The sequence below is a fragment of the Myotis lucifugus genome, unplaced genomic scaffold (assembly GCF_000147115.1).
Source record: "Myotis lucifugus unplaced genomic scaffold, Myoluc2.0 scaffold_36, whole genome shotgun sequence".
NCBI lineage: Eukaryota > Metazoa > Chordata > Mammalia > Chiroptera > Vespertilionidae > Myotis > Myotis lucifugus.
The window spans coordinates 5,670,269-5,688,182 of NW_005871084.1; the positions used below are offsets into that span (position 1 = coordinate 5,670,269).

The 17,914-nt window shown below is 45.8% G+C and overlaps 1 protein-coding gene across 1 annotated transcript in view; it reads left to right on the forward strand.

The window, feature by feature from the left end:
• Positions 1–17,914, forward strand: part of PHLPP1 (PH domain and leucine rich repeat protein phosphatase 1) — a 207,090-nt gene that overhangs the window by 111,771 nt on the left and 77,405 nt on the right. Inside the window, exon 5 of the mRNA XM_014454458.1 lies at positions 16,591–16,757. Coding sequence (XP_014309944.1) covers positions 16,591–16,757 — 167 coding nt within the window. The remainder of the gene's footprint in view (positions 1–16,590; positions 16,758–17,914) is intronic.

The window sequence follows — 17,914 nt, forward strand, 5'->3', positions numbered from 1 at the left end:
CCATCTCCCCCCCGGGGCAGGAGGACCTGGGAGTCTATCTCCCACCACTTGACGGGGTATACAGTAGGATACTCAAGATGCTCCTACCATTCGTGTTGTCTGCGACTTGGGGAACTTCAGACTGATACACCCCGCTCTGGTCTCATGGCTCGTGGAGTCTCACGACTCATTGCCCCCTGCCCTAGCACCGGGCCCAGGGGCCCTGAGGGTTGACCCCCCTCACCCCAGCGCTCGCTCAGGTGGTCTTGAGTGCCCATGTCTCTCACCCAGTGGGACTTGAGGGGGGACCTCAAAGGTGGCGCCCCCTGCCCTGGTGCTGAGCGGGGGGACCTCAGGCCGTGCCCCTTGTCCAGCGGGGCTTGATGGGTGACTCCAGGCCGCACCCCCCGCCCCGGCACCAGGTTGGGGGACCACAGGCCATTCTCCCTGCCCACAGGGCTTGACGGGGGACTTCAGGCCACGCCCCCCCCCGCCCCCGCCCTGGCGCCAAGCCAGGGGACCTGAGGCTGCGCCCCTACCCGGCGGGGCTTGACAAGGGTGGGACCGGCCGGGTCTGGATCTAGCCCAATGGGGGGGGGGCTGGCTGGGTCTGGGTTTCGCCCGATTTTGAGGCACACGTGGGTGGGTGGGTGGGGACTTGACTCTGGGTCCCGTGGTGCACCTCAGACTCTGACAGGAGGAAGATTTTCATATACATTTTAATAATTTTCTTTCATCTCTGACACTTCTATTATAGAGAAAGGGCAAATAGCAATATTAAAATATTTCCTCTAATTTATCCCCTTATAATGTGCACGAATTTCATGCACCGGGTCACTAGTATTAATTTAAAAGGAAACTTTATTATTTTCAGTTTATGCTTCTGGATCTTAGCTACGAGAGAAGTGTTCATCTTTGGTCTAATTTGTTTCATTTGGTTTTGGGAAGCTTTTTAAAAGATTATTAATGAGGTATTTTCTATCAAAATGGGTTCTTGTGTACTTATTTTTTAAACTTAATCTTAGCTTGCCAAAATAATACCTAAGGCAATTCCTTTAGAGTTTTTATTTTGGGTGGGTGTTAGTGGTAGATACTGTGGGAATAGCTCCTTTGGGAGGATTACAATATTGAATATAAAATCATCCCTAAAATATTTATGCACGGCATGCTTTAAAAATTCAGTAAACACCCTATTAAATGCAGTGTCAAAAATGACTCTGTTTGCACAACATGGATACAAGTATCCAACATGTTTTCAAAGTGGTTGGAGGGGCAATGATGTATGAGGAGGCTGAGGATGGTAGCCATATATATGTTTTATGGCCCAACGTTACAAATACATGCTTCATAAGGCCACTTAGCTTGTCCATGTGTCTCCTTGTTGATTGGTGGCTGACATGCTGGCAGTTGCTGGTGACTGTGGTTATCACAGTAGTTATCTTCCTGAGGTCTTTCAGTATTAACCATAGTATTTTAACTTTTGGCCTTTTTTTTTAAGTCACTGCAGTGGACTTTTGGACGCCATGATATATTGGGTTAATTCTTAAAACACATAATGTAGGCAGATCAGGGCCACATTTCATGCTGAATTAGAGACCACCTGAAATGATGAGTAAACATCACCCTTTAAATAAGATATATGGTGAATCACAATTGAACTTTTGGTTCCATGTGCTTAAAAATAAGCATTTTATTGTTCAGATTTTACTCAAGAATACTACACTAACCCCTTTAGTCAGATCATTCTGGTATAATAGGATTGAGGTTTTTAACCTGTAGATTTGTGTATTAAATGTAGTTGCAAGGAACCCTTTGAGATTAGTCATCTTTTACACATGTTTTACCTCTTAATCTGAAGTGTAATCTAGGGAGTGTGCTGCTTTTTGTCACTGGCCTTTTGGGGGAAAATCCTCACTTCACATTTCATACCCATTTTTTTGATAAAGAATCAAGGGCCATTTGACCAAGAACAATCTAGCAAGTCTCTGGTAGAATATGAGTTAGAACTGAAGGTCTGAGTGAAATGGATTTTAGTTTTTAAAATGTTTTGTGATAAATTTGTTGACTTATTTGCATTTGTATTTTAAAAATTTATTAATTTTTCAGTTTAAAAAAAATCACCTCAAAATAAATATAATTGCACTTCGTGCTCTAAGTATTTAAACTGAGGGGAAGTTGTCAGGAATAAAGAAAATCGTCTTTTATTTTAAATTAGTTATTATAACATATTTCTCAAGTTCTTATTTTTTTAAGTTAGCCTGTGGTAGGCAGTATAATGTTTCACAACTGATGTTCATGCCCTAACCCTGAAAACTGTGAATATGTCACCTCATCCAGAGAAAATTGCTCTTACACCAATTCTGTAGTGAACCTGTGAGAAAATTCAGTATATGAGATATTTGGGTACAGGAAGACTTCAAGGAAGTAAAGGGCAAGCTGAGCCTTAAAGGCTGAATAGGATTCACCTGTAAGACAAGAGGGGAAAGGATGTTTCAAGGAGCGGTCAAGTGTATACAAAGGCATTGCTATGTAAGATGTAAAAATGTATTATCACAGATGTCTGAGAAGTGAGAAAAAACTAGAAGCTAGGTCAGTGATGGCGAACCTATGACACGTGTGTCAGAGGTGACACACGAACTCATTTTTTTGGTTGATTTTTCTTTGTTAAATGGCATTTAAATATCCTATCTAATAAAAGACAAAAAGGGTAATTAACCGTACCTCCGCTACGCTTCCCATTGGCTAATCAGGGCGATATGCAAATTAACTGCCAACAAAGATGGCGGCCGGCAGCCGGTGCAGCTGAAGCGAACATGAGGCTTGCTTGCTCCAGTTATAGAGGAAGCCAAGGTTCCCCGCCTGCCGCGGCCTGGCTCTGAGCCCGAAAGCAACAATGTTTCAATTATAGAAGCTAAACAAACCCCAGATACTTGCTTTCAGCCAGCCGCAGCCTCAGAGCCGGGAGCGCCAGTGATGGCAACAATGTTTCAATTATAGAAGGTAAATAAATCCCAGAATAAAAAAAAAGAAGAAAAGGAGAGGCTGGGAGCTTCAGTCGCTGGCCAGTCTGAAAACAGCCCTCAGCCCCTCACCCAGACTGGCCAGGCACCCCAGTGGGGACCCCCACCCTAAAGGGGGTGTGGCCAGCCTGAAAACAGCCATCAGCCCCTCATCCAGGCTGGCCAAGCACCCCAGTAGGGACCCCCACCCTGAAGGGGTTGTGACTAGCTGCAAACAGCCATCAGCCCCTCACCCAGGCTGGCCAGGCACCCCAGCAGGACCCCCCACCCTGATCCGGGACACCCTTCAGGGCAAACCAACTGGCCCCCATCCGTGCACCAGGCCTCTATCCTATATAGTAAAAGGGTAATATGCAAAGTGACCCTAACAGCAGAAAGACTGGGAATGACTGGTCACTATGACACACACTGACCACCAGGGGGCAGACGCTCAATGCAGGAGCTGCCCTCTGGTGGTCAGTGCGTTCCCGCATGGGGGAGCTCTGCTCAGCCACAAGCCAGGCTGATGGCTGCCAGTACAGCGGTGGTGGTGGGAGCCTCTCCTGCCTCCTCAGCAGCACTAAGGATGTCCGACTGCAGGTTAGGCCTGCTCCCCGCTGGCAAGTGGACATCCCCCGAGGGCTGCCGGGCTGCCAGAGGGATGTCTGATTGCCATCTTAGGCCCAATACCCCAGGGAGCAGGCCTAAGCCAGCAGGTGGTCATCCCCTGAGGGGTCCCAGACTGCGAGAGGGCACAGGCTGGGCTGAGGGACCCCCCACCCCCGAGTGCACAAATTTTTGTGCACCGGGCCTCTAGTATAAAATAAATATCAAAAATATAAGTCTTTGTTTTACTATGGTTGCAAATATCAAAAAATTTCTATATGTGACACGGCTCCAGAGTTAAGTTAGGGTTTTTCAAAATGCTGACACGCCAAGCTCAAAAGGTTTGCCATCACTGAGCTAGGTAAAGTAAAAAAAGTGCTGGCCAGTCTAGACTATTTCCTGCTAGTTCTGTTTCATTTTCTTGTGGGAATTTGACTATAAGTTACCAAATACTATAACTTTCCAATATATTAATAGATCTGTTAGATAAAAATTCATGTTACAAAATCTTTCCTTATTCAGTTCTAAAGAACAGGTTACTCATCCATGAGGTAAACATCAAAATAAAAATACTTTTTGTTTTGTTTCTTCCCCTCTTAACTAGTTGATATATTTTATTAATGATAAAAGTCATTTCACCTGCAGAATTGATCCAGTAGGAACAGCAAAAGTGCAAATAGTAATAACTAACATTTTAGTTACTTTTTCTATGCACCAAGCACTGTTCTTGATGGTACCAGTGAAGTAGATCCTCATAACAACTGTGGTCTGGTTTTTACAATAAAAGATAACTCGTGAGGAGATAGTATAATCTCCACTTTGCAGATGAGGAAACTAAGGTATAAAGTATCCAGCACTTCTCTATACAGAGAGTTCTACTGCCTTGCTCTTTTTTTTTACTTGTACTTCTAATGTTTGTAGTGGCCTGAAGGGACAAAAAACCCCAGTATTCAAAAAACAACTGAGATTTACTGAAAATGCCAGGGAAGTGCTTATATATGCAGTTATCAACAGAATCCAGGCAGCTCAGTAGTAGAATGAAAGGTGGTTTTATTCAGGCAATCTGTTGAATGGGGTGTGCTGCTAAGGACATTTGAGCATGGCCATTGTGCATCGACCACTGATCTTTTTAAATGATGACCAAGAAGTATTTAAGAAATTGAGATGCCTTCTGAGGCATCCAAGGCAGATTAGATTAGTTTCAATGTTGAGGGGATTACTGTGTCTAATTCTTTAAAAACTGGTCAAGCCCTGGCAGGTGTGGCTCAGTTGGTTGGGCATCGTCCCGTGCACTGAAAGGCTGCCAGTTCGATTCCTGGTCAGGACACATGCCTGGGTTGCGGGCTCAATCCCTGGTAGGGAGCATGCATTAAGCAGCCAATCGATATTTTGCTGTTTTTAGTTTAACCTTAAAATCAATGTCTCCCTCTCCCTCTCCCTCTCCCTCTCCCTCTCCATCTCCCTCCCACTCTCTCTAAAAATCAATTAAAATAAGTAAGTAAGTAAGTAAGTAAGTAAATAAATAAATAAATAAATAAAACTGGTGAGGTATTCTATATCAGGAACTTAGCATATGTCACTAACCAGATGTCTATACCTGGTTATGTTTTATCTTCCTTAAGGGTTTAGTTTTCATGATATACAGTATTTACTTATCTTGGAAGATCCGGAATTTTCTACAACTACTCTGGAGTTAAATTCTTCCATGCACTTATCTTACTTATAATTTTATAAAGAATGGAATGATGGAATAATTGAAATTGTATCAATGAGGTCTCTGTGATAAACTTACTGATCTTGTATGTTAGTTTGGAACTTCAGCACTGAAGTTTTTGTATTTTAGATACAAAATAAGTGGCTATTTCTAATGATGGAATAATTGAAGTATGTATTTATATTATTTCTTTTAATCAAAAGTTAGAATATAGGCTTTTCGTGGTTAGTTATCTTTCCCCCTCTCCTTTGTCGAGGTGCACCTTTGGGGAATGCTGCGTGATGGACCTCAGAGACACTCTCAGGTGGCCACTTTCTAAAGAGGTTGTTTATACACATTTTGCCAATAAGGAAATGAGGAAGGAACTCTGAGTTCAGATTTGATCTCCACCCAAGGCGAGATCTATTTTTCTGTTGTTACTGAGAAACACAATAGGGTTTGTGTATGTGGAGGGGAGATAACTGTCAGGGTGACACAGTTAATGATTCTGAAAGGCTGTTGGTGCCATCTTCTCAGAGCCTTTTACAGTTGCTCTGACTCAGAGGAAGTGAGTGCCAGGCCTGTATTTCCAGTTTAGGCTGCGCAGCGAGCTCACTGGACAAATACTACAGCACTGCCTGCTCTAGGGGTGACAAGCAGGCCCCTGTACCAAGTGCCTGGGAATGCCTGCCCATCTTGTCAGTCAAGGTGACTGTCAGGGCTGAGATTGTCACTGGGAGCTCTGAGGTTTGTTTTCTGCTCTGTGTGCTCTTACTGAACTACTGCACACAGGCTCTTAGATTACAGTTGTTGAGTGTCTGTGTCCTCAGGAGACTAAGAGTTTGAAGACAAGGAGTGTATCTCTCTAGTACCAAGTACAGTGCCTGATTCATAAAGGCAAATGCTAAATATATGTCAAAAGAGTCACTCATCCCATCCCTTCCACCTCCCTGGCAAAGAGATGGTGGGATGCCTGGGAGGGGCTCTTAGTATTGGTTTGTCCATATTGTTTTGGCTGGTGCTTTAACAGTGAGCCAGGGGTTTGTGTGTTTGTTTTCTTCTCCAGCCTGTTGCTCTCTCCACATGCTTTTACTAGTATTCTTGGGTCCCTTCTAATCTTAATCATAGTCCCTTTCCTACCCGGATGCCTTTGCCCTCCTCAACTCCCACCTCTCATTTCTGCCTACTAGTGATAGCCTCTCCAGATCTTCCCGTTGTCTTTCATCAGTTTGCCATTTCATTATCCCTAGTGGTTTGGAATAGTGTAAATTTGTATACCTTATTTCTTGATGTGTTTTTTTTCCCCCATATCATTTAAGGCAAAGAAATGGAAAGATGCTAGAATTTCAACTAGGATTTACTGAGTCCAAAATTGGCTGCTTGATATGTTCCTGTTAGGACATTATTAATGTATATAATTTTATAGGAATGTTTTCTGTATTTGTTGTTAAACAGATTTTCTAAAATGCTAATTAGTAAAGGATCAAGAAATGAGATGTCATTATGAAAAGGTCTGGGGTCAAGTTAAGCATTTCTTACATTTGTAGAATTTTTTAAAAGAAATTGCATGTTATGGAGCAGTGAGAATTTAAATTTTATTAAAATTAGAAATTTTTGTTTGATATAAAACTTTCTGGAGGATGAAATGGAAAATAAAGTTGTTAGACTTCTTAGCTAATAGAGATTAATAAACTTGCTATTCTCCTATATAATAAAAGGCTAATATGCAAATTGTCCTCTCCGGAGTTCGACCGACTGGGAGTTCAACCACTCGCTATGACGTGTGCTGACCACCAGGGGGCGGCACAGAACGAAGAAAGGCCCCTGCCGGCAGCTGGCAGCCGGTGGAAGGAAGGCCTGGCTGGCAGCTGGGGGAAGGAAGGCCCTGGCCGGCAGCCGGAATTAAGGCCCCAGCCAGCAACCAGAAGGCTCTGATCGGCCCTGATCACCGGCCAGGCCTAGGGACCCTACCCGTGCATGAATATTGTGCACCGGGCCTCTAGTTTAGAATATTAATAAATATTCTAAATTTATATTTGCCTACCCCTTGCTTTCCCAAAGCATTTGGGTGGGGAGGTGAGGATGAAAACTAGGTCAGTTGAGGTCAATAATTTTTTACAGAAGTCTAGTAAACTCCCCAGAGACTACCCCTGTAGCCAGGGCATAATTTCCCAAGCCACGGAAGGCCAGACCAGAGCAATTAATGACTCATAACGCCAGTTTACGACAGTCCTTTACTTTATACAAGCAGAATTATTTGTGCTATTTCAGCTGCTTTGACCAAGCCTTTCAGAGTCATTTTGCTTAATTTGAACATGCCATACACATAACAAGGATAAATACCACTTTACTAAAGTATAGTGGGGACAGAAAATCACATGAATATTATTCTGAACTCTTCCTTGCCTGTGAAAGATGAGTGTCCACTCGGTGAACATGAAGAATGATGGGAGTGATGCAGGTACAGTCCTGTTGTATGGGGCGGGGTGGGGGGCGTTAATTTTGAAAGCATAGTGGGGATAGTTAGGGATAGGATAGATATACTGGGTTAGAAATGCAACTCAGCTAGAGTCATAACAGATATTTTTTAACATAAATGTCCTAAAGATTGGCAAAGAAACCACTGAGGAAAAGTGCTGTGCTGAGGAGCATGTTAGAAATGTATGGATGCCCCATAGGTAACCTGAAAAGTTCATTGTTCATATTATCATTTCTATTTTTACCCTCAGATGTTCCTTGGGGGAAATATTTTGAGGGCCCAATGAACTTTTTTCATACATGTTTACAAGTCATTTGGAAAAGAAGACAGCCTGAGCAGGTGGTTGGGATTTATGTTCATTTTAATGTATCTCCCAACGTATGTAGGATCATGGGGACAAAATAAATAAATAAAAAAAATTCCATTTAATTTACTAACTCAAAATTACCAGCCTTAAAAAATGTTTTGTTGTTAATACAGACTAGCACTGATTTCTTTCCCCAAGCTACAGTTACTTTGGAATTAATTCCTTCGTGGGTAGCTCACTGATGGTCTGTGGGGCTGCATGTAGTATGTAGTGTAGTTCTGCCTTGGTCCGAGTGAGCTTTATCTGTGTGACTGCTCAGTGGCAGGAGCAGTGGCCTGTGCTGTGGTCTTTTCTTGTCTTGTGGATGTCTGTGGCCTGTGGCTATGGGTGTTGGTCTAGGGATCCTTGGTCTGCAGGGGCTCTTCTGAATTTCTAAATGAGAACATTTTATTTACAGCAGCTTGTATAGCTGGTCAGGGCAGGTACAGTCTATCCCACTTTAGAGAAGGAAACACTGGAAGACAGATAGGTGAAGGGACTTATCCAGGGCCACATGGCTAAGAAGAGGTAGAATCAACTCTACATGCCCTGCGTTTTCTTATACCTGTGCCCTTTCTCCTGTATATCCAGCTGCTTGGGCCTCAACTTTGTCTTCCACTCTCTTGCTGTTTGGGGGTGTAATAGAAGTATAGTAGCTTTTGCCATAAGGACTTTATATTCTATTTTGAGTTCCTTTAGAAGTTCCTTTCCATAACCAAGATTTGAGGGGATTCCTACCTGTGCCTGTTTCTTTAATTTTCTTGCCAAATTTCTGTAGCCTCCTTTTAAAATTTTCCTGTAACCTTTTAAAATGTAATTAGGTGCTACCAGGTAGTATCATCACTGCTCGGGTGGACAAGTTGTGTGAGGTAGGGGTGGGTCCAGCCTACGATGTCAAGGAATGGTGCCACCCCCCCTTCCCACCCAAGGGACCGCACCCATTCATTGCCTGACATCTATATGTGGTCAGCAGATGGTCTCTGCTTCGCCTAGGAGGACTCCTGTCCATCATTGCCGTATTTACTCCCCGTCTTCATACCTGAGGCTGCAGCTAATCCTAAAGGATACCATCTCATTGTCTTTGCTCTGGTCGGAAGGGTTATGTTATTATTTTATCGTGGAAGTTAGAGGAGCCTCCCTTTGGGAGAGATCGGAACTGTGTCCAGGCCCTGACTGGATGGCATGGCATTAACAGCACAGGCTCTGGTTCACATTTGAGTTCTGCTGCTGGTTTTATATGACGTTGGGAACCCTGTGTGACTCCAGTTCAACCTGCATCTTTGAAATGAGAAGTCCTTACTTCACTGGGTCATTGTGAGATTAAACTAAATATTATGTCTAAGGCACTTAGAAGTGTGCCTATCACAACTGCAGCATCCACTAGAAGTTAGCTTTTATTGCTGTTATTACTGCTACTTGCTGTGAACAGTATAAAGTAGCTTTCTGATGTATTTTTATTACTTGTTTAGGTCTTTCTTATTTGGGGAAGGATCTTAGTTTTAATAGGTGGTTTGTAGGTAACCCGGCGGTAGTGTTTCCACTAGGACAAGCCAGTCTTCTTTGTGGTGGAGCCCTGTGTGCCCAGGCGGGTCTGGACAGAAACACTTCAGCCTCCCCTTGTTGCAGGGACAGGACTGGGCAGAGGTCGCTTTTGTGGTCACCTTGGCAGCTCACTGCCCCACTGCCATCAGGGCCATTTAATTCTGTTCTCGCCGTGGTTGTTCCTGGTGCTGCCACGCCTCCCACAGACTGCTCTTGCTTGTAGCTCTGTTACTGTGGTTTCTTCTCCCTGGTTTCTAGCAGGAACAGCTTGTGGTCTAGAACGAGGAAGGGAATCAAATACAACTTGACATTTAGTCATTATCTTTCCAAAGTTGTCCAAAGGGAGTATTTAGTGTGATGCTTCAGTGGAAATAGAATTGTCCTTTTCTAAGTAATCTCCAGCTGAAAGAACATATGGGATGCGTTGGGTGCACATTGGTGAGAAGGGAAGTATCATAAAGTAGGGCAGCGGCCATCTTTCCAGCAGATACTTCTGAGGGTTGTACCAAGTGCTGAATATAGGGTATTTCAGTGAACAAATAGGCAGAAATCCTGCACTGTGTAGCTTCTGATCTAGAGACAGGGACTCTTCTCAGAACCTCCCCGGACTTCTCATTTGCTCACACAAAAAGTCAGTCTTTACAATAACCTAAAGGGCTCTGTGGGATCTGCTGCTCACCCCAGTCTTACCTTTCTGACCTCATTACACGTCACTGCCCCTACCTTAACCTTTCCATTGCTGTTTGTCATATAATTTCCTTTTTCTTACTGACATTTTTATTGCAATTACATTATCCTATATAATAAAGAGGTAATATGCAAATTAACCCTCACACCCTCACAAGTTGGCTGCCTATGACCAGGTCGGCTGGAGGTTAGTGAGGGATGACCAAATGATTGAACAGCAGGCTGCGTGGAGTGACCAGGCCGGCAGGGGGGTTAGTGAGGGCCGACCAAATGACTGAACAGCAGGCTGCGTGGGGCAACCAGGCCGGCAGGGGGGTTAGTGAGGGCCGACCAAATGACTGAACAGCAGGCTGCGTGGGGCAACCAGGCCGGCAGGGGGGCCATGCGGGGTGACCAGGCCGGCGGTGGGGGAGGGGAGTTGGGGGCGACCAGGCCAGCAGGGGGGCAGTAAGGGGTGACCAGGCAGGCAGGTGAGCGGTTAGGAGCCAGCGGTCCAGGATTGTGAGAGGGATGTCCGACTTCCAGTTTAGGACCGATTCCCGGGATCGGGCCTAAACCGGCAGTCGGACATCCCCCAAGGGGTCCCAGATTGGAGAGTGTGCAGGCTGGGCTAAGGGACCCCCCCCCCGCCGCACGAATTTTGTGCACTGGGCCTCTAGTTTTTTCTAATTAAACACACATACACACACACACAGGATATTACAGTTTCAATGTACCACCTCCTGGTTGTCAATACATTGACATAGTTCTTTCATATCTTCTATTTTTCTTGTATGGAAATAAACATTAGAGATAAACTCCAGCTCTCCTATCTTCCCATTCCTGTTTCCATTTCCCTTCCTGCCTATCTAGAGGCAGTCATTATCATTAATTTGATATACAACCAACATGGTTTATAGTTTTATGCCCATATAACTATCTATAATAATAAATGCATAATATGCTAATTAGACCAGACGTCCTTCTGGTCGACCTTCCAGACAAAGCTGGGGCTGTGAGGGAAGCCAGGTCCCAAGTGCCTGCCAGCGGCTGGAGGGAAGCCCGGGTCTCTGGTGCCAGAGGGAAGCTGGTGCCGGCAGCTGGGGGAAGGAAGGCCTACTCTTGCATGAATTTCGTGCATCAGGCCTCTAGTTCATACATAACATGTGGAGTTTTGTGTGCTTGTGTTAAAATGTTTTCATATGGCATTATACTGTATAACTGTATACTTGCTTTTTTATCAGTCAGATCAATCGATGAATCTAGCTTATTCATTTTAACTGCAGCTCTCTCTCTCCTGACTTCAGACTATGTACATCCCAGAGAAGGCCTTCAATAAGCTTAGCTTGGGTCACTCCGTGGGTTAAGCAGATGGGATACTCTGATTGCTCAAGCCTGGAATACATACCTACGCCTATAGCCAGAGAGTCATCTTACTTTATTTGCAGCTCTCACCATGATCACATGCGTTTGAAGGATTGTTACAGGAAAAAAGAAGTGGAGAAAGCATTTGGGGCAGATGAAAAAAACACATATTTCCACTCAAGTTTCAAACTAGAGCTTGGACATGAAATCTTTGGGACCCCTTCCTGACTCCTTAGATCATGCTCCTGGCAGCCATTATCATGCACCATATCAAACTGCCCTCTCCTCATGGGGTGTACTCGTTCGGAGCAGAGACTGTGTCTATCTTGAACTGCTGTACCTCAGGAAATAGAAGGTGTGGCACAACATTGCATGCTTAACACATATTTTTGAATGAATGAGATTTCACCAATTGTAACTTTCAACCTCGCTTCCTGTGAACAGGTTCCTGCCAGGAAACCCTGTGTGACTGTGGCACGAGTATACCTGCCTTTAAGGCCCATTAAATTCTGGCTCTTTTTACATCTTTTGGTTTATTTGGATGATTTGGCTCTGTTTGGGATTTTCTTATTTGATAGTGAAAATTCAAGAGAAGATAAAATTGTTACAATGCAAACTCTAACTTCCGTTGTAAAATCTTTTGAGTTGGACCCTGCCAGGCCCATTAAACCCTATTATCCCCTTAGCTTTCATGTGTGCACAGTAATTTCTTTCTAACCTCAAACATGTCATCAGCTGAATATATTTTATGCAAATTTAATTCTCAGTACATTCTTAGCATTGGGAGAATTTGGATTAAATGTATGTAAGATTTGAACCATTCTGTTTGGAAGTAGTTGTGGTAATAATAGCAATCACCATTTATTGAACGCTTTTTCTGTGCCAGGCATGTGGATACAGGTGTCATCTTTATGTCTGTTATGCAGATGAGAACACTGGAGCTTGGAGAGCCCCATGATCTGCTCAAGTCCTGTCCACTCCTAAGTGGGAAGCTGGGATGTGGTCCACACACTGACCAGAGTCACACTCCTCAGACCATGCTCTCTGCCTTCTCTAATTGAGAAACAGAAATCCTGGTTTGGTAATAGAAAAAGGACCTCAGATTTGATCATATATAAAGCTTTGGTGAAGATAAAGAGCTTGAGGGAGAATCAACCAGATCTTTGAGCATTATTCCCATGGCTTTTCTCAGGAGAGAAGGCACCAAGGTGTGTGTACAAGGGGCTGAAGCCACACACTGTGGCCTGAGCTGGCACCACATTACCTGGAATATTGAGAGAGCATTTGAGAAATACAGGTTGCCCAATGCTTTACTGTCTCCAGTGTGCCATTTGTTCTTTAGCCCTGGGATTCAGGCCATGGGAGGAGTCATCTAACCAGGAAGGCTTGGAGTATGTGGATAAACATTTAGACAAAATAAATTTTACTTAGAATACCTAAATGAAGCAAAGCATAGTGAACTTTTAAGCATCTCCCTGAAACTGTGGGAGAGGCAATCATGAAGTTTATAGCAGGCAAGCAATGGAATCTGATTACATGCTGCCATTATTATTAAAGACTAGTGGCCTGGTGCACAGATTTGTGCACATTGAAAGGAAATCGGGAGCCCGCACCCAGGGAGTTTCCATGTTCCCTGAGTCACGTGGGGAGTCTGTCCTCCCTGCAGCTTCCTGAAAAAATATTTCCAAACGTTCCTTCTGCGGCCAGGATTGCGCCTTGCCAGCCGGGAGGTCTCCAATGAACACCTTGGGCCATGCTGAATGCTTTCCACCGCTCAGAGCCAGATAAGAGATGCTCGGAGGTGAATAATACAAAGTTGGGGATCTTGGAGGGAGGGGGTGCTATCTCTCCCACATCCACACCCTTCAGATCCATCTCTCTGACTTTTACACCGATTGTCAGTCGCCACCTTGTGGCCATTTTTATGTTTCTGCCTTCCTCTGTAGCTCTGGGGCAATAGGTAAGGGATGAGATTTTATTTCTATGCCCCAGGCAGAGTTCCAGGAGCATGGCAGTGATATCAGGCTCGTCCTGGTTACTCTGAGTATCCGTGCTTCATTCGTTCCCCGGAGATTGTACCTGTAGGCTTATAGGGTATGTGCCTCGCCGCAAGTTCTGGCTGAACTGTGGGCATCCCTGGGGTGGGTACCACGGGGGGCAGGGGAGGGGTGTATCCATCCTCAAGAGCTCCCATCGTCAGGAGCCACCGGGGATCTGAGGGGAACAAGGGAGCCTGGATGCAGGCCAGGCCTGGGAAGGGTGCGATGGCAGCTGAGGGTGGTAGGAAGGAAGGAGGGAGAGACGGATCGAGGTTAGGTAAGGCGTGTTCTTAATATTTCAGTTCCACATGGCCCTGATGCCTGAGGGGGAGTTCCAGGGAGCCAGCATCAGTATCAAGGTTGTCCCAGTCACACACAAACATTCCATGCTGCATTTGTTCACAGTAGATTGTACCAGCAGAGTATAGGGGGTGATTTTTCCACACAACTCCTGGCCCAAGTGTTGGGCTGCCTGAACCAAACAACAGGTCAGGCCAGCACCTGCTGGTGCCCCTCCACCCACCGGAGCTGACCAGCGCTCTGCAGGGATCCAGGAGCAGGTATTTGGTGCCAGGTCGCGGACCTTTCCGGGAGATGGGGCCGGGGCCGGGTGGTAGGTGGAAGTTGCGAAGGGCTCACCCACGGATATGCCTGGGTGTTGGTCATTGGGCTGGATGTCGCCAGCACTTGCTCTTGAGATGGGGGCCGGCCCAGGCAGTACATTTGTGAAGCGCCTCTGTGGGTTTTTCCCAAGTCTGCATCCGGAGACCCAGAGGGCAATAGGTAAGGGATGTGGTGCAGGCGCAGGGTCTGAAGGGAGCGTGGGGTGACCAGGGGCCAGTGAAGGCTGATCCGTGGTCATTCCGGCTACACCCCCACCACCCAGGCATTAGGACTGCAGTCTATTTGCTGGAGGTTGCGCCTGCCAGAGGCGGGAGAGGCTCATGCACCCGGCTTCTGGCTTGAGTGGCTCTCCCGCTGTGGGAGTGCACTGACCACCAGCCGGCAGCTCCTGCATTGAGTGTCTACCCCCTGGTGGTCAGTGTGCGACTGGTTGTTCGGTTGTTCTGGCATTATGCTGGCTTTTTATATATATAGAAGATATGTATAAGACCACTAATGGTACTTTTCTTTATTTACGCTATTTTAAATCAAAATATACAAGGACTTTCATAGGTTCAGTCTAGATCTTCGAATCTATCTCCCAACCTGGTATTTACTCTAAAGTCTTATATTATTTAGCTCTGAATTCTCTCACAATGGATGTTTTCAGGAACATAACCCCTTGAAAACAGTTGGAGGTGGTTACTGATATCACTAAACTTGATAGGATAATCTGTGCTCTTTGTAACCTGTCTGCTATACTAGGTTACTGTAAGTTCCTTCCAGGCAGGGACACTGTTTTCTGCTTTTATAGTATACTAGAGGCCCGGTGCACAAAAATTTGTGCACTCGGGGGGGAGGGGGGTTCCCTCAGCCCGGCCTGTGCCCTCTCGCAGTCTGGGACCCCTCAGGGGATGACCACCTGCTGGCTTAGGCCCGCTCCCTGGGGGATTGGGCCTAAGATGGCAATCAGACATCCCTTGGGCAGCCCGGCAGCCTGGCAGCCTCGGGGGATGTCCACTTGCCAGCGGGGAGCAGGCCTAAGCTGCAGTCGGACATCCTTAGCGCTTCTGAGGAAGCGGGAGAGGCTCCCACCACCACCGCTGTACTGGCAGCCATCAGCCTGGCTTGTGGCTGAGCAGAGCTCCTCCCATGTGAGAGCACCTTGACCACCAGAGGGCAGCTCCTGCATTGAGCGTCTGCCCCCTGGTGGTCAGTGTGTGTCATAGTGCCCAGTCATTTCCCAGTCCTTCTGCTGTTAGGTGTCAGTTGGCATATCACCTTTTCACGATATAGGATAGAGGCATGGTGCACGGGTGGGGGCAAGTTGCTTAGCCCTGAAGGGGTGTCCCGGATGAGGGTGGTGGTCCCGCTTGGGTGCCTGGCCAGCCTGGATGAGGTGATGATGGCTGTTTGCAGCTGGTCACACACCCTTCAGGGTGGGGGTCCCCACTGGGGTGCCTGGCCAGTCTGGGTGAGGGGCTGAGGGCCGTTTTCAGGCTGGCGGGTGACTGAAGCTCCCACCTCTCCTTTTTTCTTTTTTCTTTTTTTATTCTGGGATTTATTTACCTTCTATGGCTGTCACTGGAGCTGAGAGCCGGCTTTAGCTCTGAGGCTCGGCTCCAGCTCTGAGATCTCGGCTGCTGAAAGCAGGTATCTGGGTTTGTTTGGCCTCTATAACTGAAACACTGTTGCAACTCCAGCTCTGAAGCCCGGCTGGCTGAAAGCAGGTTTCTGGGGTTTTGTTTAGCTTCTATAATTGCAACATTGTTTCTTAGAGTGCAGCTCAGAGGCCGGCAGCGCAGGCGGGGAACCTTGGCTTCCTCCATCACTGGAGCAAGCAAGCCTCCTGTTCGTTTCAGCTGCCTGGCTGCCGGCCGCCATCTTGGTTGGCAGTTAATTTGCATATCGCCCTGATTAGCCAATGGGAAGCGTGTCAGAGGTATGGTTAATTACCATGTTTGTCTATTATTAGATAGGACTAGGGGCCCAGTGCAAGAAATTCATGCACAGGTAGGGTCCCTAGGCCTGGCTGGTGATCAGGGCTGATCTGTGGGGCACCTGGTGGGGTGATGGGGGGGAGCCCCTGCAGGCACCTGCCCTGGCTGGCCTGGCACTGCCTGCTCGCTGGCCCCATTCATATTTGGACTAATAGTGCTACTTGCATAGTATGTCTGTGTTCCCAAATGGACTTACCTTATTTCTATGCATAGAAAGCAGTTATCTGATAAATGGATGGAGTTATAATGGAATTGTGTTTCTGTCCCTTCTAGGTTGCATCACAGCGTATTAGCTCAGTGGACCTCTCCTGTTGTAGCCTGGAGCACCTGCCTGCCAACCTCTTTTACAGCCAAGACCTCACTCATCTCAACTTAAAACAAAACTTTCTAAGGCAAAATCCCAGTCCGCCCACTGCCAGGGGCCTCAGTGAACTGCAAAGGTGAACATGCAGAAATGGGTCATTCAAAAGGGGAGGGGTGTCAGCTTCTGGTTGTTTCTTGAATATTCTGACTTAAAAAGCTATGGTGTTTAACTTTCAGAGGGCAGGGTAATAGGACTTTATTAGTAAAGACCTTAGCAATTCTTATTCTGAAATTAGTTTCAAGGTTCTTGCCTTTGAAATGAATGCTTTATGATATTCACTAACAGGATAGATTTGTATAAGAAGAACATTTCTCTTTACATCACTTTTATTTCTTAACCTATATACAAATGGGTCAGTGAAAAGTTAATGCTGTTTGGTACTTTACTGCTGAACTACAGGGGTTTGATCAGATTGAATTATTTCTTTTGAAATTCACGAAAGGTCAGGGTTTTTCCATGAGAAGACATTTCCGTAGGAATTTAAGAACTAAGGTTTAAATCCATTAACACCATCTAGGTCATCCTAGATGTAGTGTGTAGATGTCAAGAGTCAGTGTTAAATGAATAGGGTCTGCTCCTTTGTTACTAGACAAAAGGCACTTTATTTGTATGTATTTAAAATAGACTTAAGAATTTACCATATTCATTTCCTTTTCCTTTTTTGGAGCAATGACCAGTCTTGATTCTGTAGTAAATGAAGTCTGATACATATATATTTGTTGTAAATACATGAGACTATAATTGCAGAAGGATGTAACTTAAATAATGAATGGTTCACTCGTTCTTAAATGACCTATAGTGCTCAGAGATTAAACTATGATAATTAATCATTGTGATTATGTGTTTATGATTTTTAATTCCAGGAAGAATCCTATATAATAAAGAGGTAATATGCAAATTAACCCTCATGCCCTCACAAGATGGCTGCCTACGACCAGGCCGGCAGGGGGGTTAGTGAGGGACAACCAAATGACTGAACAAGCAGGCTGCATGGGGCGACCAGGCCAGCAGGGGGGTTAGTGAGGAACGACCAAACAACTGAACAAGCAGGCTGCATGGGGCGACCAGGCCAGCAGGGGAGGCATTTGGGGGCGACCAGGCCAGGAGGGAGGGGGCAGTTAAAGGTGACCAGGCCAGCAGAGGGGGAAGTAAGAGGCGACCAGGTTGACGGGGGGGGGGGGAGGCAGTTACGAGCGACCAAGGCCGGCAGAGGGGTGGCAGTTGGGGGTGACC